Raw genomic sequence first — 21,305 nt, forward strand, 5'->3', positions numbered from 1 at the left:
CCCCCGGTGCAACACTTTTGCGTCGTTTTGTTTTTGCTAGGGACATGTCGCTGCCACATACTCCGATGCGGCACCAAGTTTCACGTCAGTTTTTATGAAGCAACCCATTAAACTCATACGTCAGTGGGATCAACTTTTGATTCATATGTTAATTAGCGTTGTCAGGCTGGAAGTTTTATGTATATGTGCTTTGGCCCGAGGAAGGTTGCAGTTGAAGAAATGTATAAATGATGCTCCTCATCACTCATGAGGCTTTGCACGTACGAAGGCAATACTTCATTGGGTTTTGTACGTTCCGAGTAGAGGACCACTGTCCGATGGACAAGTCTCGCGTAATGGACTTGAATCTCACTTGGGATCAATCACAAGATATCCTGTGATTAAAGCCTTCGTTATCGATTACTTCATAAAGATGTATAGAGTGAAGTCTGGTAAGTTGTTCTAGTAACGCGTTCAGTCCTTATCTAATCCTAAACTAATCATCACGAAGGCTCGACCAGAATATAGGCTTCACTAAAGACTACTGAATCCAATGTGTGTTTAAAATTTGTGGCTTCAAGATTGGTTTGTTGACTGCTATGGTCAAGTCATCCAGTCTCTTTATTGTAGCTATTTATGTTTGTGGAGTACTTGTTGAAGGTAGATTCAGCTAGCAGGCCGAATGAGCATCATAGACATTAACCAATAGTAGAAGAACAGTAGAGAAATCAATACTTTGATGATCTCCTTTAATAGTCTTGGTCAAAACTTGCCCAGTCCTTAAGATAAATATATGAAAATATAATAAAGGACGAGGCCTGTATGTCACAAGACATTAGAAACTGATGACAGCTCGATAATCCGATCAGCTTAATCATCACCCCTTCATCTCTACAGCTAATCGTCACGATCTTTGCCTTCGGTTGGAATCGCTGCCTTAGGTTGTTACCCTCGGTTGGATGATATAATTCATAGAACAGATAATTAGCTCCAATCAACACCAACAGATCTCATGCGATGAATCATGTAGAATTATTCTGTGTCCCTCAGCGCAGGAATCTCCCAAGCGCTCCCAACAAGTGTGTGGAGTCATTTTCGCATATTTTACCCAAGATCGCGCACCAACAACTCACCGGTAGCCACCACGAAAATGTCAACCCAACACGTTTCGCAGGAGCAACAGCAGCAGCACGATCGATCAAAAGCCCGCACTACCCCCGGAGTAAATAGATTAATCATCGGCATTCGTTTGCTAGACGTCGATTTACAATTAAAACATCCGCGCAGGCTCACACACACGCGCTCACGCTCGGGTACCTGTCACCGCAGCACCGCAGGTGATCTCACCTGTATTAGAATTGGTAATCACGACCCGCTCGAACAGCAACACCGCATGAGGAACGCGTCGGACGCCCTCCTTACGCTCTGTGCTCGTTCCCAAACATTGGCCGATTGGCTTATCGTGGTGAGCGCGCCCCGAAAAAAATGTCGTCCACGTTGGGAACCGGATTCGCATCACTCGCAGATGGAAAAGAGGTGAGAAAAGTCCGACAAACAGACGCAAGACTATGGCGAACGGATGCAGTTCGAGCCAAGCTCCAAGCCTCGGGTTTGTTTTTGCTGCTACGATTGAGCAATTCAATCCCGTCCAATCCCGGAGGCGGCACTTAATTACAGACGGTTGCAATTATTAAATTATTCCACCATCATCATCATTATCAGCATCATCATCATCATCACAGCCGCGCGATCGCTGCTCGCTCACGACGACGCTACTTACGCACGCACACCGGATGTGCAGAGAAGCGCGCTGCAGTTGGAGGTTTCTTTTTTCGTCCTGCACTCTACTACTACTGCTACTACTACTGTCCCCAATGCACTCAATTTTACCGCATTTTCCACGCCATTTTCCACACCGAGTGTTTTTTTTTTTGCCGAGGAGAACTGGTTTGTGTGCAGCTTTGCAAACTTGTGCACGGACCAGCTGCTTCTGGCCGATGATTTATGGATTAGAAAACGTGAATTAATCATCGTCGCATCAACACGTCGTGGCATTTTGCACAAACTCGTGCGCTTTTCACGGTACACTGCACACACCCGATCACGAGTGATCTACGCGCGGCTATTGGCTACCAACCACCACCGGGTCCACCACTGCGTCCATCCTGCGGTCCGTGGAAAAATGCGAGTAACGAGTCGGCCCTATCTGTGACTCTGCGACGGTGGGCCGGGTGCATGACGGCCATTAGCACCGGTAATGATGAAATTATAACGTTCTGTTATGCTACCGTGTTACCTCAAATCAGCCCCGGAGGTCATCCAAACTAAACCCCCGAGCGGACGCGACTGATGGGTTTTAATTGACTTACGTAAAAACATACTGCTTGATCATCGGTAGATCGGGGTTTTGAGCGTACATGCACGATATGTTAGGAGATCGCTTTAACTAGTGATCGGAAAGATCATACACGGCAATTGGTATCAGCACTATTTGACAGCTCATTGTTTTAATTGTCTTTTTGCTGATTGAATGTCGCTGAGTGACATTTCAATGTCTCACTGAGCGAACGTGCTTTATTTATGAGTTTTTGAGCTAAACGCTTTTGAATTGTTGGAATTCCGTGAGTCCTCAGAAGTTTATCATTTGCTTCCTTGATAGTGATTGAAAATTGTTACCAAGAGTTCTTGGAATTTTAGAAGGACATGCTCCATTTTCTAGGCCTCAAGGCTCCATCATTTCATAACTTATAATTCCGCATCTTGTTTCAATACTAATTCCCCAAGCAGGAGGGCCCAAGTGTAACTCTTTCAGCAGTTTTTAGGGATGAAAATTTCTCTTCCTTGAAGTCGTACACCCTTTCGAAAGCACTTCCCCCAAAAGACAACGGATTATGCGGAAAATAGCGCAAATTAAAACACCCCATAGCAGTTCTCCGAACTACCGTGAAGAAACTCGTAAAATTCGAAGGAGCAAACTCCAAAAACACACCAACCCCCTCACCAACCATGAGGTTCCTCCTGGAACAAAACGCAAACTCTCGTACCCCTTTCGGAAAGCAGAAACTGCAACATGGAAGCAATTGCCAAGTGCGCGCGCGACCTGGGTGGTCCTGGTCCGTGCTCCGTTCGTTGACTCACTCATGTTGCCCTTTCGGTTGCTTCCTGTGCCTGTGTGTAATATCTGCACCGACCGACCCGCACACACTCACGCAGACATCCAAACGACACATATCCGTAAGGTCGTTACCGCGCGCGGTGAAGCCTCCCTGCGAGGTCCCTGCGTTCCTGCCAGTTGGAGCATTTCAAGATGCGTTCTTTGTTTTATGTTTTCAGTTCTTACTTTTAACGCTTCAGTTTGCTGCTTTCGGGAACCAGGAACTGCACTTAAAATGCAGCATACACATTCCTGCTGACCCGGCTGCTTCATCATCCGGCTGTTTTCTTTTGGGAGATGGTTTTTTTTTTTTATTTCTCCTAGGTCCAGGGGTTTCCCGTGCCCAATTTTTCGGTTACCCTTTTTCCGTCAAAGGGGTTTTTGTGGTGGTGGTGTGCGTAGCTTTGCATTCGGTAATTGACAAATGAATCATTTGCGGAGTGTAACGGATCTGAGCAGATAATATCGTGCGAGGCGATATGCCGGCGAGCGGGAAATTTGCTACTCAAACATGACTACTTACGACCCGAACGAATGAATTATTCATTCAATTTATTTAGTTTTTATTTCACTTTTGCTTATTTATTTATCGTTAAGTTAATGTTTAATTTTCTCACACAAGCACAAGCACACGAATATCTCTCGTTGCTCTTGTTTGCGGTGCCATGGCATTTGAAATGTTGTTTTTCAATATCATTTCTTTTATTACTTGTTTTGTTTCATGTTTTGTGTATGTTTTTATCTCATTTTTCCTTTTCCTCTTCCACTTTCAATTTCATTCACACATTCACTCTTTACGCTCCCTCTTACGTACCGCTTTGTCTCTATCACGTTTTCTTCGGTGGCTTAGGTTCTTCATTCTTTTCTAGAGCTCGACACGTTACTTTATGTCTCACTTAGCAAAGCCCAAAAACTGTCACATAGCGTCCCATCAAAAGCACGCAACAAAAAGTGACAAATTTAAAGTGTTCATCCGGGTGGGTGGGCGAACACACGCACGCAGACCTACCGGACAGACCGAAGCAATAGGACGAAGTGGACCATTCCCTGGGTCTTTCTGTTGATAACCTGTGAGCTCAAAAACAGAGTACTAAGAAGAACACCAAAATATAACCACAAGACCGGCTTTCAAGCTCTCGTTTTCAATCAATGTGTGTGTGTGTGTGTTTCGATACGGGAACATGGGAAGTGCGATTTCTGAGAGGTCAGTTAAGTCGTCTTTGGCCGAATTATGTATATCTTTATGACATAATTTATACGCGCGCTTGAACGTTACTTCAAAGATACAGAGGATGGAAAGATAGTGAGAGAGAGAGAAAGATGCATCAAACCCATTTTCACTTGAACGGTTGATAAGTGCTTGGAACACACACACATAAATTGTTTTGGAATTAAAAATTTTGACTACAAACTGTTATTCATTTATTATTATTTTTTTACGATTCGATGGCACCTGATTCTTCTTGGCTTAACGACCTACTAGGACACGGCGGTCATCGAAATGGCTTACTAGACTTCCCGATACCACCTACCAGTTGGGTATTCAGTGCTCACTACGGCGGGACCGTCCGGATAGGATTTGAACCCCGGTCCTGTTGCTGAAGACTGGCGACGCTGTCGCCTAGCAAAACAACCAAGTGATTTGTATTTTAGTCAAAACAAACTGCATCTTGTCCATCGCCAAAGAAGACAAAACTCGATATAGTTCCATCTAGTAGGTTAATCAGCTTTGAAGTTTCGTCTTTGAAGTTTTACTGTAATGCTCTCTGATGTCTTTTATCCTTTAGTTACTCCAAAACATCGGTAAACTTCAATTATGAGGAATTTCATTTATCCCCAATATTGACATGATTCCACAAACATCTCAGTTCACTAACTACGCAAAAAAAAAAAAACAACCAAATGTAAAGAAAAACTTTCGACCAAGAAGGCGAGAACTCACTCCCAGCGAGAACTAACCCGAAAGACAGCATCCCCTGAAGCACATCCCGCAGCGGGCCACGGTTACGGTATTTTCCCAATCTATCTTCTTCTCTTCCGTTCCTAATATTGTCCTGCGCGGCCGATTGACTCTCCTCCACCTGTCTCCCCTGCCCTGCCTGGGAGAAAACCCGCCAGAAGACCCATTTGTGATCGGTGGATTATGATAAACGAAGCGATTAGAGTGAGCGTGCGGCTGTTGTCCCAGGCCTCCCGAAAAACGGATGCCGAAATTATGCTGACGGCGGCGTCATCCATATCCTTCTTTCCTTGGGTGGTCACCCGGTGGGTGGTCAGAGCGATATGTATTTTTTTTTTTGTCGTTTCTGTTGCTGTGGTCTCTTTCGACTTGTTTTTCTCATGCATTTTTTTGCACTAGTTTGTGTTTTGTTTTGTCTTCATTTTTGCTCCGTTTTTTTGCTGTTGTTTTCTCGGCGATCGGTGCCGGGGAAAAACAAAACCGATACCGCACATTTGGGTTGGAACGAAAAAGGGACCACAGCGACTGGAGGTCGTAAACATTCCAAGGTGTCATAAAAAGAAACCCTTCACACTTCAGCACCTTCTGGACGCAAACACGTAGAGCACAGCGAACAACGAGAGGTGCAAGAATTTCAAAGTAACGTAGAAGAAGAAATTCAGGCTGCTTCAAACTCCAACACCAAAATTCACCCAAAAACACCACACAGAGACCGCGGTTTACGACACGAAGCTAATTCCCTTTTTATATTACTTCCTTTCTGCCTAATTCTGTCATAAATTAATCATAATTAATCGCTTCTTGGTTTCCCGATCGCCAATATGGGTATGATGAGGCATCCGTTTATGATGATCCGTCCCTGATTCGACTCATCAAGCGACTCACGAGACCGCGAAACCCCTAACAATCTATTAGCGTTTCTTGATTGATTCACATTGAGCGGTTTTGATTTCTTTTTCACTCAGCCTGCTGCCTGCCTAACACCTTAAAGAAGCCGCCCGAAAGGCTACTGCTGTCGTGAAACACACAGTACACATATTATTAGTGAGGAGAAGTGGGCACTTCACAAGTGGGTACATGACGATTTAATTGAATACTCCAATCACAGTTACCCGCGATAGCAAGATTGATCGATAATTAATCTTAATGGGTGCGCTTTGGCTGCAGTGGAGTAGTCACAAGAAGCCGGATGCAGTTCGGTGACGCCACTGACATCCTTCTTGTCCTCTCCTTGCTCTGCGGTAGGAGGGTAGATTATGCTTCGTCCAGTCTAATTAATTCATCAACCAATTAATTACGGCGGAGAGAAGGACCCGGCGCATGTCCCTGTTTGCCCTTTTTTATTATTTATCCAGTGCCAAGTCATACAAAGGCGCACACATAAAGTTGAGATAAGTCGATAGCGACGGAAATAAAAAAGGCAACATCAAGATCAAACGAAAATATAGGAAGAATAAGAAACTAGGTAGGAAAATCATAACTCAGGAGAGCAGGCGCGATAAGATTAGCCACCTCGCGTCAGTATCAAACGACACGGAGATGAAAAATCGTAATTTAATGCATACTGGAAGCTCTACTACGGTGGAGCTATGGTGCTAAATGAATTAATTCCAGTTTTGCTGGTGGAACGGTTTAAGCCATTAATATTCGGGCTGGGGTTGGTCTCTATCGCGAAACTTTAACGCGCTCGTTAGTGCGATGATGATGAAGAAATGGTTTATTATTTGCCAAGGATAGATGATTTACGTGGGCCAAACTATTGCAGCATACCGAGACTTGCCGATGGTAGAGAAAGAGAGGGAACAATAAAGAACTAACTAATTTTATACAAACTATCGCTCACGAGCTCGAATCTCTTATCTGACAAAGGTTTTTGAGGCTTTTGTTTGGTTTGTTGGGACCAATTATAATGGGAGAGATAACTTAAATAGCTTTGAATTATAGTTCATAAAACATTTCAGGATAAATACTACTTTAGGGATGTTATCGCAGCTTTAAGGGATAGATTTAACTAGTTACTGATGTTCCAATTCCAAAATCATGTAGTAAACTAAAACATTGAATTAAATAGTTCACCGAGTTCCACCTGTTCCAGACCAAACTATCGGACGGCAAGATCACACACCCACAAATCAACATTTTAACGCCCGGAACGCTCTCAATTGCTCCAGTTGTGGTTCACCCCCCAGTCTGCATACACCCACCTCAGCAAGGGTCCAACGATTTAACTTAACCTCAAAAAAGCGATAATGATCGACCGACATAATGCAACAATTGCGTTTTACTACTGCAACCTGACAGAGGGTGGAATACGCTAAAACCCACCAGCCACACCGTTCAACGCTCTTATCGCGAATTTCACGCAACGTTCACGCCATTGGATATGTTGTTGGAGTTCCTTCTTTGTGAGGACTTCCTAACGCCTGGAAGCTTGGAGCTTCTGAAACTTCGTCCGAAAAACCCTACCCAATGGCGGGAGTTGTTTTGTGGCTTCTGCACATTCAAACTACCACTCACCGGGAAGCAAAGATAATCTTCCCAACTTGCTGCTTCCTTAAGTTCCCCGGACTTGATGATTGAATTAACCTTCCTCTTTGACTCTGATTGTACTCTGGGTGCGATTGCTTAAGCAGGACCCCCTGCTGTTGTTGTTGTTCGGTGGTGGCCCACCTCGTCTGTTCTTTCAAGCTCACCGGAGGGTGGTATCACAGGTAAAAGAACCCGATTATTTACGCAATTTTTTTTCTTCGAGGCCACTGACATCTTGGGAGGACACAGGTTGGGACACTCGATCCCAGCAAAACAAGCGCTCGCATCGCACCACTTTTCCTTCCACAGCTGGAATGCATCAATCGAAATCGAGACTCGAAAATAGCGGCTGCACATTTTATTGCACCTTTCCGGGGAGGGCAGGGAAGGCAAACTCAACGACGAGGATTGCCGCATCTAATCGCCAAGAACTCGAGCGATACTGCACGCGATGACGCGAGTGATGGAAACCCTTTCATGACACAAGCAGAGAAGCACAAACACACCGGTAAGACTGGTAGCAGAGCGCTGCGGCGGAAAGGCTCTGGCGGCTTCGGTGGCTTTTGATCAGAAAATCGACGAACGGGCTCTCTCAACCTTTGGCATGGCATTTCTTCCACCTGGCCATCCCGAACAGCTCTCGAACGATCGATCGATTGGCGGTAAATTACGCTCAAACGACACACACCAAAACGGCGACAAACGACGACGACATCGCCGACATCGACGACGTGCGGGCCTGAATGTGATTAGGTTTTATGTAATTGATATTGTAATTGATACGGTACTTGGCCATTTCCAATCGCTCGCGCTCTGGATGCCGGCGTGTGTATGTGGTGCACGCTTGCGGCACGGTTCAAAGCAACATTCCCGCCGCGGCACTTCGCCGTTGTGCGGGCGGATGACTTGATTTCTACTGGCATTGGTGTAGTGGAATCGGTAATTTGGTCTAATAATTCTTGCACAAATGAAAATTAGTAAATTGCCTTTAAGGCATGGAAATGGAGAAAAAAAAGGTGTGAGTAATCATTATAGGTCATAAATAGATTGCAATGCGATTGGGTTATTGAATTATTGGGGGCAGTTACAAACACCTATAATTAGGAGAGTTTATTTCGGCTTCTTGTAACTAGTCTTCTTAGTCTGGAACTGCTGCTATCTGAGCCTTCAAGAGGTCATATTATAATCCATAGTTGAAAATAAATTATTCGCTAAGGAGGACACAGAGTCTAATTCAGATTAGAACCCAGTCTCAAGACCCAGTCGTCATCAGGTCCCACGTTTCTGTCTGTTACCTTTGTTAGAATGCGGTCAAGAAAAGGATCTGGTCTCGATTCTTGATGCAGAAATGATCTATGAAAGTAGCAAAATTTATAAATATTGCTTTCAACAGCAAGATCAGCATCTTCACGGGGGCGGGGGCTTCAATTTCCAACTCCCGTTTGACGTATCGCTCATTTCAATCTCATTGCAAGATTAAGCTTCAAAGTGTCATTTAGCAATTTCTTCAAACCATGCTACCGAACTACCGATCGATCACGATACATTAGGCCCTAATTAACTGAACGCAATCGGCACGATCCTGCCTGAATCCTGAAACCGTCCATCAAACCCTAAAATGGATAGCAATCACCACTCCTTCTCTCTTTCCCTCTCTACCTCGTTTGCTCCAGCAATTGACTTCTGATTGACGTTTATGTACTACCATAGAAATGCAAATTGCTACCAAACTCCATCCTCTCGTGTCCGAATCGCCTACGGAAGAAAAGCCGAATCCGATTCAACTCTTCCGAGCGAATTATCTGCAAAACACACGCGCTGTGTCCACCAAATGGACCAATAAACGACAATTAAAACGGAAACACGAGAAGAAGCACAGACCCCCCCCCCCCCTTCTTTATTCTCCTACCCTCCATAACACACAAACACCGGAAATGTGACACATGAATGATTTATTTTCAAGCCTAATGAAATTTCCAATCGGCATCCATTTGCCAATGAATGGTCTTCATGTCCGTATGGCCGTACGTGTTGTTGCTTGGGAGGGAGGAGGCTCGAATGGCTCGAATTGAGCCATTCGAGCCGGCGCGGAAAAGCCGGACAACGGAAAACCGCAAACAGTCGTCCCGTGTGCTTGAGGCGGTGGTGCAGTGCAAAATTGCATACAAGACAGTGAACAGAGACAAATACACAGGCGCGCGCGCGCGCTCACGTCGGTTTACCTTCTCCACTACCTGGTAAACACGAGCTCCTGGCTGTTGTTTGGACGGTACTCTACAGAAGGGCACGGAGGGCAGAAGAAGAAAGGGAAGTAGCAGCAAACAGAAAACGCAACGTCCACGTTTTCCGACACCGAAACGGGGGTTGTTGTGCAGCCGACCGGCACGCAATGTCCTCTCCGGAACGTGTTCCACGCAGCACAGCAAATGAAGTCAGCTGCCGTCTAATCGTCGTGTCCCGCGATGTTTGGAAGTGGCAACTTTGGGAAGGGCGTGGAACGAGGAAATACCATGTCGGTTTTCCATTCGCACACTTTTCTTCCTAACTTCGAGCCCTTTTTTTTCTACGGCTAAGGAGGTCCCCTGGGTCTCTCTCTCTTTCTCTGTATACAACACAACACAACACAACAAAAACAGTACGGCTTTTCTTTTGCTTTTGGAGTTGGAGTTTCCCCTTTCTCACTCTCTTCTTTGTGGTGTTTTCCACAAAACGCACCTCAAGTATTGCACCTCATGCAAGTTTCAGTAGGAAAAACCAGTTTTTCGTAATGTTGGCTATGTTATAGAGTCTTTGACATAACTGGACATTTGGAAGATTAAACAAATACTTAAAGGGACTTACTTAGCTAATGCCAGAATTAGTGTTGGAAAAATCGATCAACAATTTGGTACACTTTTCTTATACAAGAGCGCAATGCTCTACCAACTCTGCTATTATAACATAAATTCGATCTCCACAACTCTCGCGCTACAGTTTCTTCCCAAACATACTCTCGTAAACGCCATTTTAACTCACTGCCCAACAACGGTGTAAGCACGCGGAACATGATAGGAACAAATTATTACCTCTTTTAACCTACCCTGGGCACTTAGAAGCCAACGCGGGAAAAGGCGCGAGCAATAGTTTTTCTCTTTGCCCTTTTGTGGCCACCACAGAAGGATTCGCAGCTGAAGGAGGGTTTCACAGTGCATAAATAAAGCATTCAATTTTCCAACTGGGAGCCTATTCTGAGCAGGGGTCGTTTAGGTCCTTCTCAAACTTTACTTTAGTAATTGTTGTTGTTTGATTTTTATCAGCATTTTTTCTTTTTCGCATTCATTTTATGGACTGTTACAAAGGATTCGAACTGCGTACAAAATAAATTCCAATAAATATCCAACGCAATTTAAATATTCAGATCACACACTCAGGAGTCTACTTTAGTAAGTGAAAAATTGAAAAAATAATGGAAAACTCTGGCAAGAGACTCTCTTCTTACTCTCTCCAATGTATCTCCATAAAGCCTACCATACGAACAAAAATAAAGATGCAAAATTGACAATAATAACGATATTTACATTACGACTTTTCCCCTTTAGATGTTTCGCTCGATAGTTATAATCATATTGTACGATCTGAAGGAAAAATAAAATCGTGACCTCTTGCAGCGTATTAGGGAAAGCTTTCGTCCGAATGAAGAATTCGCACACCGTCAATCCGCGACCACGGTTGCTACTGTTGGATCCTCTTGGATGGCTTGTCTCTTGAGAACACACACGCCAGCGCTTTGATTTAGCCTCGAGTTTTCCATTTTTCCAGCATTTTTTTTTTTTTTTTTGCAGTTGCAACTGTTGGAACAGCAACAAAGAAGTAGCGCCACAACAACCGTTGCACCTTCTACCAGGCGTATTTGCTTAATTGCATAAAGGGAGGCTCCCAACAACACGTGCGTGTTTAATTTGTTTGTCTATTTTGTAGTCTAGGAACTGCCTGCTTTTTCCCACCAAGGGGAGTAAAAAAAAAACGCGTTCGATCGGGCGATCAAAAGCAAATCCCCTTTTTTTAATGTTCCCCGAGGCTGAAGAAGGGCTAGTTTGCTACAATTTTTTGTTCCGCTGCAGCCCAATAAAGCACACCAATAAGTACACGCTCTTGCTTCTCTCCTCCTATCGGTTGTGATAATCATTAAAAAAAAGGAACGCATTTTCTCGCAATCAAAGAAGTAAAAGCACCAACACAACTCCGACCACTCTGTCGGCCACTGTCTTGTGATCATTGCCACTAACCTACTTCATCTTTCTGCCAGGTGATTCCGGAACAAAAGGCATTCCCAAGGTGCGTGAAATAATGTCCGTCGGAACGTATTCAACGATGTGCGGAAGTGATTCATCGCGAGTAGCGATCAAAAGGCCTGTTTTTTTGCCGTTTGATAAATAATGCAAAATCATTTGCTTTGTTCCGCAAAAACCGATTAACCGTTTTTAGCCTCAAACGGGTGTGGCGGACCTGTTGAAGAACGGGCAACAGCTTGCTTCATGTATAATATATCTCCAATGGTAGTACCTCCGGAGATTTTTAATTTACACTAGTGCAACAGATAATTGTTTGCTATTTTTTCGTCCTTTAGTGTTGTAGTTTAATTATTTATCTATAATAATCGTCGCTTTTGTGGTAGCTTTTTCATATTATTGACCTCGTTTTTCTTCTCCGTATTTTGCTACACGTGCTTCTGTTCAATTGAATTTCTTATGATGCATCGATTATACATTCAACTGGTGTTTCTTCGCACAACTTTTGCCTTATTACCTGCACTCGGCTCGCCAATCAACCATCACACAATCCAATATGGTGCGGACAATTCATTTCAATCGCATTTTCATCTACCATTTACTCCCCGGATGGCAATAGCACACTAGGGAACATCGCGAGATCCCAAAGACAGATCAGGGCCCCTTGGCTTGTCTTGAGGGACAAAATTTAACATTGTCCCCGAAATTCCCTGTGCGACCGTTTGTATCGGGTACGAGTGCAGGTGATTCTGAGAAATGCTGAAGCATTCCGACCGTCTCATACAGAATGTCCCCCAAAAAAGCCAGAAGGAATTTCTTCCCAGCTTCCCATGTTAACTGCTCTCGGTGTAGAGCATGGTTGTGTTGAGTCCATCATTATCACGTTTTGCTTTCTGGTGACAGAATTAGCAATTCTTATTCCACCAATTTTACAAGCTCGTTAAAAGCTTTCATTATTTTTTAACATACACTTTTTGTTTCAAACTTAATATGTTAAGGACCAAAGAAAAAAAAAAAACACTAACCTGAACTAGGTCGATCGCTGTACCGTGTGCAGTACACCCAGGCCGGCCACACCATCGGTCCACCGGAGCCCGATCCCGAACTGCCGGACCCGGAACTGGACCCCGCACCACTACCGCCACCACCACTAGCACCACTTCCCGCATTCATTGCACTCGAAGAATTGCCACCAGTGCCCGATTCCGCGCCCTTGAGCGATCCCGTTGACGATAGGGGCGAAATCGGACTCACATCCTCACTACCAACAGATCCAACCGAGCTCACCGACCCCGAGCTGGCCCGACTGCTGCTGGTCGTGGTCGTACTAACCGCCGTACAGAACTGTTTCACCGTGGACAGGGCGCTCGCTATGCTACCGGGTCCAGTTACCGCACCGCCCAACAGTGGCGCTAGTGTCGACGAGGAGGACGTTTGCTCAGACCCACCGAGCCCACCGCTGAGATCGATTGCCGACGGGCTTTTGCTAGCGGATTTTCTACCCCCCGATGCCGATGGCACATGATGATGGTGGGCTCCACCTTTGGGAGTGCGCTTCATCAACAGTGGATCGGTAATGCGACGTCCAAAGTCTGCTTTTAGAATATTGTCGATGCTAAACTTAAGGCTTTGGTCGTTCAGTGCTACCGCGATGTTGTTGTTGAGGGCGGCCAGTGCTAGCTGATGTTGCTGGTGTTGCTGGTGGAGATGCTGCTGAGCTTGGTGCTGCTGTTGTTGCTGCTGATGCAGCTGATGAAGACTGTGTAGATTCGAGGTGGCCGATGGTGGTGATTGGGAGCTTTCCCGCGACGTACGGAACGCCGTCGGAGATGTTAGCTTTGAAAAGTCGCTGTTTAGATTCTGCGTTATCTGCGATATCGCACTAAGATGGGAATGGATGCCTCGGAAGTTCCCGCCCGTCCCGCCCGCACCTTCCCCTGGGGAGGACGCATCCTGGCGGTAGAAATCTCCGCGCGTGCCACCAGCCGGTCGAAAGCCCATCCTCGGTTCACCCGGTGTTGGACTTCGATCGGACTGTAGTCCACCGAGCGTACTCTTCGCCGGACTCATCGTTAGACCGCGTGCTGCCGCAACTATTTGCATCTGTTGACGCATCAGTTCCTCGGCGTAAAGTTGCGAGTTTCGAAGGAATTCTTCGTGCAGCCGGGTTGGACTAGGACGTAACATTGCGGGTTGTAGCCGTGCGGCAAACTCTAACTCCGAGGGTGTGTCCTTCGAGTAGCGGGACGAATCATTGCTCAAGTCATCGGGTGCGCTTAGCAGTGTCGGTGGGGCACGCAAATCATCCGGGACCTCCTGCCCAACGGATAGCTCGCTATCATCGCTGGAGCAGCTCATCCGATCGAGCTCTTCATCCTCTAGCGGGGGCTTTGGGCTATCGGCAGCTCTCGTCGATTCTGGTGGCGTGGAGGACGCTTTCCGAGACTCCGGAACGGATGCAAGTCCGAGCAGACCGGCACCGGGTAGCATGAGGCTGGCCTTGGCCAGTGCCACACCCGCCTTAAGCGGTAGTGGTATGAGGGGTAAATTGTGCGACATTATGGTGGCCATTTTGCAAACTACCCACTACCGTTGAACGGGGCATGCATTACAACAGGGCAACCGGGTCTGTTTGCTATTTCAGTTCTTTGCTGATTTTATATCTTGACTTTCTTTTCGAAGTTCTTCTTCGTTTGTTTCTTAACCGTCGCTACATACTTTATTCCTACAATTTCACTCACTTTTTCACTCACTGTTTCGATATGATTTCCGAGTATTTTTTCTTCTTTAACTCTTAACAGAACACTAGTTCTAACATTTTATGCTCATTTTCTACTCACTTCTGCGTACTTGAGAGCCACAACAATTTCCAACACGAATCAAACACACATTAACGTAGCCCGTATGTCCGCTAATCTTGTCGCACGCGCACGTTTCCGTAACAGGAAAAACACAAAACTCGTTAAGGTTTGAAAATTAGCTAAGTAGTAGCATCCAGCTCGAACAACCCGCCGCACCCGTTGGTAATCGCTTTTTCCCGCACGGCACCCGGTCCGGGTCGTTTTTCTTCCGCGTAACAAACCGAACTATAGCACACACGGCCAATCATCCAGCCTGGGACCCTTTGGTAGGACGGTGTGGTGTGGTGGTGGCGGCGGTGCGAAAGAGTGAAAAGGGGAAGAGGAAAGGCGATGTGGAAAAGCTTCTCAAACGCAGGACGCGGAACGGGCCGGTGTGTAGCAGGGACAGAGCTCGCACACGGTACCGGCACGGGATAGCGCGAAAATCGAACGCGAAAACAGTCGTTCCATCGCGATACACTTGAGCCAACTGAGAAGCAATTCCAATAAGAAATCACCACAAGCGGCAACAGTACAGGCACCAAACCGAACGTTAGTAGGCGTCGTCTGTTGGGTGTAGTGCTTTTTTGCTCCGTCTCGCACACCGGCGCATGCTCTGAAGGTCTCTCTCACTCACGCCCGAGAGTGAGAAAGCTTGCTTTATGTGGAATTGCTGTGCTGTGCTGTGGATTAAATTAATATCGCGCACTCATCGCACCAACACAATCGTCCCGAAGAAGCTGTGTGTTTACAAAACATAAGCGCCCGGTAGGAGTGGTTTAAGGGTGGGTTTCGAGGCGGAGCATAAGCATAATTCTTATTGGAATTATGTTGCACACGATCTCCATCGCACACACATGCGCGCGCGGCATTTTTATCCCCACTCGTGTTCACTAGCATCGCACACATACCGATGCAGATTCGATTCGATGATAAAAGCTCTCTATCGAAAAGGGAGGAGAAAAACATCGCCACACGTGTACATAAAGTACATAAAATCCCCTATATTTGGTTCGGGGTTTTTCGAATTTTATTTCTACAGCCACACACAAGTCTTATGTGTTTTTATTTGGCCGTTCGTTCTTTCCGTCTGCATATGCTTTAATGCTTTTGTAAAAGGTTGCTCGATTAAAGCGCTGGCGCTGCAGATCGACACGGCCGCACGAACGGGTGAGAAGAGACAAAAGCAGAACCGCAATTAGAGGCATCATGTTGTTTTTCGGTGGTGCTTTTCCCTTCGCACCATTCCTCCACAGTTTCCTTTATCAACTCCAATGAAGTTGACTTTTATGCTTCTTCCCCACGCGGTACATAGGAACGCTCTGTATGTCCTCGCTCGTTGAGATAAAAATGTCCCCAAAAAAGGGTTTTTTTGGAGTCTGTGAGCCTCCTCTGTCCAAGCTAATGAGCTCTGGCTGCCAGCACCGGAAAGCTTTTTCCCGTTTTACATAGAATAAAAATGTTATCCAACTCTTCTCTTCTCTTTACACCCTTTCCTCTCGCCCCCTGATATCATTATGAAGCATTTATGCTGCCTCGGGTTTTGCCGTTTCAAATTACTGTGCCTTTTTTTTGTTTTTTTTTTTTGTTGTTGCTGCTGTTACTTGATTTCGATTTCGTTTTCCCGAATGCCGCAATCAAAATGTGGAGAATGTTCACAGCACAAAAGCTTTTTCAGGGACAGTAAAAATCTGGATAACGAAATGGTTATCTATCGGGGAACATGGATTGGATTACAGTGCGTTGCTAACTTTAGTCCTTAGTGTGCTATAAAAGCATAGCGTTTGTTAAATCTATTGATGTATCTAGGAGCTCAAAAAAGCAGTCTTACTAAGTCTCGTTTAGTTTCTTAATTGATAATCAAACACAAAAACTAGCAATTTCAACTTGAACCACTTAGTTAAGGGTGAAGCTTTGCTATCTGTTCATCTTGATCTTCACTCGCAATCCTTTTTCTTTCCCTCCTAATCCACCTTCTCCTCCAAACGGGCTTCAAACCATTTTCCATTCAACCGTTCCGACTGGTCCACAATATATTTCCATTCCTTTGCGCATACTACCGATATGCCCTGACTGGCGCACCGATGATGGGAAACGATGTCGAAGATGATAAAACATGCCCATCCGCGATCCGCCGATTACCATCATCCACCAACGTGTGCAACTTTTGCAACTCAGTTGTACCGTGCCCCGGGACCGAGACCCGGTCTCTATCTATCGCGCCCTTGCAACTCGCTGCAGTTTTTGCCGTTGTTGCTTGCGCTCCCACCGCAACCGTGGCGTAGTAAATTATCGTCCGCGAGTTACAGAACGCAGCGTCACGACGATCGCCGAAGCTAGGGAACGCTGATGATGGAGATGAATCTGTTTTTATTTTATCCGTTTGCTTGGTTGCATTCTGGAGCATGAACTGTTTATTTATCGGATAATATGGATTGGATATAAAGCAGATAAAGCTTAACAACTGCAGGACTAACTGCGCTGTGCTGAAACGCGTCGGCTTGATTTGCGGGAAGGGAAGTGGTATTTGCAAACGTTGGTTGGAATGTTAAGTAGCTGATATGTGGATGAAATCGCCTCTTTTGCGTAGTTCATTTGGGAGAGTTAGAGAGCTATTTTTGAGGTGTTGATAATCGAAATATACAATTAATCAAATAAATATTCAAATTACTTACAGTTTTAGTAAAAAAATGTGAGGTTTCTTTTGTAAAATAGGCTTTAATTTTGATGCTAACATTACAGGGAAATGGTCTTTACAGCGACAGGTTTGACTCCACTTGATCCAGCCAACGGGGCTCGCGAGGCGCTCCTCTACGCCTCGTATCGAACGGGTCGCCGACGAGCACCTTCGTGGTGGGACAAGAGTCCAGCATCCTCATCACGTGCTCCAGCCAATGTATCCTACCGGCTTTGACTACCGTCAGGATATCAGGACCGCCAAACAGCTCAGCTAGCTCGTGGTTTATTCTTCAAAGATAGTCCTTATCACCCACCGTTCGAAAATGACGAGTGCATTGGCGTCTTCCCTCAGCGTGGTCCAGGATTCGTACCTGCAGAGGACTAACGGACATATCGAGGTGCGGTATATCGTTCATCGAGCTCGAGTCGAGCTCTATCACCACCAAAGCCTCCGGCAAGCAGGTATTTTGTCTTCGTCGATCCTCAATCCAATCCTATTGGCCTAGCGTTTCAGACAATATGGGGGGACAACATCATGACTGCTAAATCGGTCAGGAAAGCCAGAGCTAAGCCGAACTTTCATGCAAAACATTAATCTCTCCATCACATAGGATGGGGACTGGAGACTTTGTTTTCATTTATTTGTGCAGACTCTGAGTTATAAAGAGACTAAATTAAGTCCAGGTTGCTTAAAATGACAAGATTATAACAAAAAGAAGTCAACGTCACAAAGTTCATGTCGCCATTTTCATGAAAAACACCGAAAGAATAAATTCTACGCAATAGGCTCTACTTTTCAGGCCTGGAAACACCACACAAACTAGGAGAGCGAGAGAGACGACACATCCAAAGAATCGCTGGAAACAATTTTCTTCTCCAACAACGCTCACAAACACGTCCATCAAATTTGATCCTTTATTTGCATTAAATGCAAATGCATGAGTACTCTTCTCAACACCCACCCCGAGTATGTAATGTCACATCGGTCGAAATTCCTTCCTATGCAAATCAGATCCGGGGAAACGCAAGTATTGCTGATCATCATCCACATCAGCCACACAAAGAACGCAAATCTCATCGACACGTTTTTCCCCCAGCAAAACAAGCGTAAAGGGATCGATCATATTGTTCCTTCCCTGTAAGGCGACTGCCCCCAAAACCGATCACCAACACCGAGCGATCGCTTGCCTCGTGTGAAGAGAATGGTGGTAAAAACATTTTCTCACCTGACAACCATTTCTGCCTCATTAGACCAAACATGGATATTCACCAGCCTTGCATATATTCGGGAGCCAGTTGGGCGTCAAGCGTTCTTTTAGCCGTGCTACCAGCGAGGACCAGCGAGAAGCGCATCGTATGTCTGTCAGTTTGGGGCTAATGCAACCAATAGAGACAGCTTGACGACTTCGATTCGACCAGGGTGAAGGCAAATTGAATTAAATGCAAACAAAAAAACTTCTTCGCAGCTTCCTCCTTTCGGCATGCATTTTGAAGCTCCGTTTCGTCCATTTCTCTTTTTTGTCTTGCATTCGAATTCATGATCCCTTTTGGGTAAAAAGAAGTAAACGCGAAATCTTCCAAATGTTTTGCGATGCTTCAGGTCTCGGCGTGAAACGTGATCATCGTACTCGATTCTTATACACACACACACATATGCGCCCATTGTCACCTGGGTCTTATTAGCCAGGGATGCACAAGCTTCCCAAAGACCCAGCCATCGACGAGGCACCAATCGACATCATGAATTCGATTAACGAATTTTGCATAAAGTCGTCCCCCACGGACGTTCTGCAGTGAGTTCGAGGATCGCTAACGATCGTGTTGCATTGTGTTTTCTCGTGCCAAAAGCCCGGCGTGATTATGTTTTGCGCTTATTATTTGTTTGCGCTTCATGTCGAATGTGGCATTGTGTCCGCAACGTTTGTTGTCCATCGGCCATCGTCGATTAAAGGCTCACGGCTCCGGAGGCTCTATACATTACACGCGCCCCCCAAAAAGGAGGCATTGATGCTGCTGCTGCTGCTACTACTCGTGATTCGCTTTTGTTTCGTTTCGTTTATGTATCGAAATTTATTCACTGCTGTGTTTTCTTTCGCCATTCTTCTGCGGCTATTTGCTTTCACAGTAAGTTGTTCTTAACTATCGATTATTCTTTCGGTTTGTACGTCACTTTTATAGTTTTCTTGTCTGTTGCTACATGCAAGAGAAGGTTACGTTCAACTTGATTTCATGTTATTAGATATTGCCTTTTTCGCAACGCTTTGGGACGCCAAGACCTTCTAAAGTCCATCAAAAAACTGTTACCGAAAGCCACCACCTTTCGCAAGGGACAAAATATTGATTCGTGCTGCCAAATTCCTACCAACAACATCAACGCCCTCCTGCCGACAATAGGCAGCTTACAGTGCGGCAGAAACAATGGCCGATTCCTTGGGACGTCGACACGGATCACCCGGGTGAAAATTGTCCAAAAAACACCACAGGGGCAGGACCAGTGTCGGGAAGGGCCTTCTTCTTTCTTTGATCCGTTTTCCCAACCCGATGTTTCCCTGTTTTGACAGATACACAGCCCCTGTCCCTAATGGGAGGATAAAGCGTTATGCTCAAAACAAAAAACCTAATCACTGAACCTCAAAGGAAGGAAGGACATATTATTTATACCTGTCTTTTGTGTACTATATTCCCTCCCTCGATCGAGCGTATCATCAAGGTTAAACGGCTTAGAATGGTTAGAAGGTAAAGCATGGTTCATTTCAGCCTGCATCTCTGCAATACACCGCACACAGGCAAATAATTGTTGCTTCCTTAAAACTGTGCAACATTTCCCGAAAAACCCCAACAAACGCTGGGCTTAGCGTGAGAAGAAACCACATTTGTACAGAAGATTCCCCAACCAAACCACAACGCACATGAACTACGGCACTAACGTAAACGGCGTAAAATAAAAATTCCAAAATCTTGATGCCCACTGCTTTTCTTTTTTTTTTTTTTTTGGATTGCATTTTTACCTGCTTACCAAGCCCGGAATTAAAAGGACGTTTTTCTTCACGCTTGTAGTCTAGATAAACCACCGTACAACACCGGTGGAGCTAGAAAACTCGGCCCCATGGAACGGTATTTGGTATTTGATTTATGTTCCCATTTGTCTGCAGGCACGCAAAACCACGGACGGCGTCGTTTTGCTGCAGTTGCAGAGCATTGCCACCGAACCGATTTGGGCAAAAAGGTATTTTTGGTGCTATGTGCAGTCACTACACTATCGGGGTTTTCGTACCGGTATTTTGGGCACGATTTTGCAGGAGCATTTTAAGGTAAATATTTGCACTCAGATTTGCACTCACAGAAGTGTCGCTTTTAAAATGTGTTTTGCGTTTGGAACTGTAGTAATTCAGGCTGAACTGAGGCTAAAGTGTCAAAATAGTATAGTTAGTGCAATAATTGAAGGTTATTGCAATCACCTACTGATTGGCTGGAACGAAAGGCAACGACTGGTTGGGAAAAACCCATACAGGAATCAATTAGTTCTGGAAATATGAGAATGGATCGAGAGGTGTTCCACGTTTTCTTCCTACGTTTCCCAATAGAAGTCGCTTTGCGTAAATGATTATTGATAAGTAATTGGGACACATTGACAGGTGTTAACGTTTCCCGCACGTATTTGCTCTCATATAAAGCGGAACAGACTATTCTTGATTACTTAATAAAACAATATATAGAACTCACCAGAAATTTTTAAATTTTGAACATTCAGGATATTGTTACAAATTCTATTAATGGGATAAACAACTCTATTTACTACGAGTGATCCTATCAATAAACGATAATCGAGTGTTAGTTTGGATACAATTTCGTGAAGAGTTGAAATAAACATAATTTAAAGACTCTTTAAATGATAT

The 21,305-nt window shown here is 45.1% G+C and overlaps 3 protein-coding genes across 4 annotated transcripts in view; 1 reads left to right on the forward strand and 2 right to left on the reverse strand.

Moving 5' to 3' along the window:
• LOC126564265 (homeobox protein invected) overlaps positions 1-14,472 on the reverse strand; it is a 57,433-nt gene extending 42,961 nt beyond the window's left edge. The window contains 1 exon segment of the mRNA XM_050221264.1: positions 12,910-14,472. Coding sequence (XP_050077221.1) covers positions 12,910-14,461 — 1,552 coding nt within the window. The 5' untranslated portion in view covers positions 14,462-14,472.
• LOC126564216 (uncharacterized) overlaps positions 1-21,305 on the reverse strand; it is a 444,146-nt gene that overhangs the window by 295,017 nt on the left and 127,824 nt on the right. The window lies entirely within an intron of this gene.
• Positions 1-21,305, forward strand: part of LOC126564527 (protein kinase C and casein kinase substrate in neurons protein 1) — a 424,303-nt gene that overhangs the window by 50,675 nt on the left and 352,323 nt on the right. The window lies entirely within an intron of this gene.

The sequence above is a fragment of the Anopheles maculipalpis genome, chromosome 3RL (genome assembly GCF_943734695.1).
Source record: "Anopheles maculipalpis chromosome 3RL, idAnoMacuDA_375_x, whole genome shotgun sequence".
NCBI lineage: Eukaryota > Metazoa > Arthropoda > Insecta > Diptera > Culicidae > Anopheles > Anopheles maculipalpis.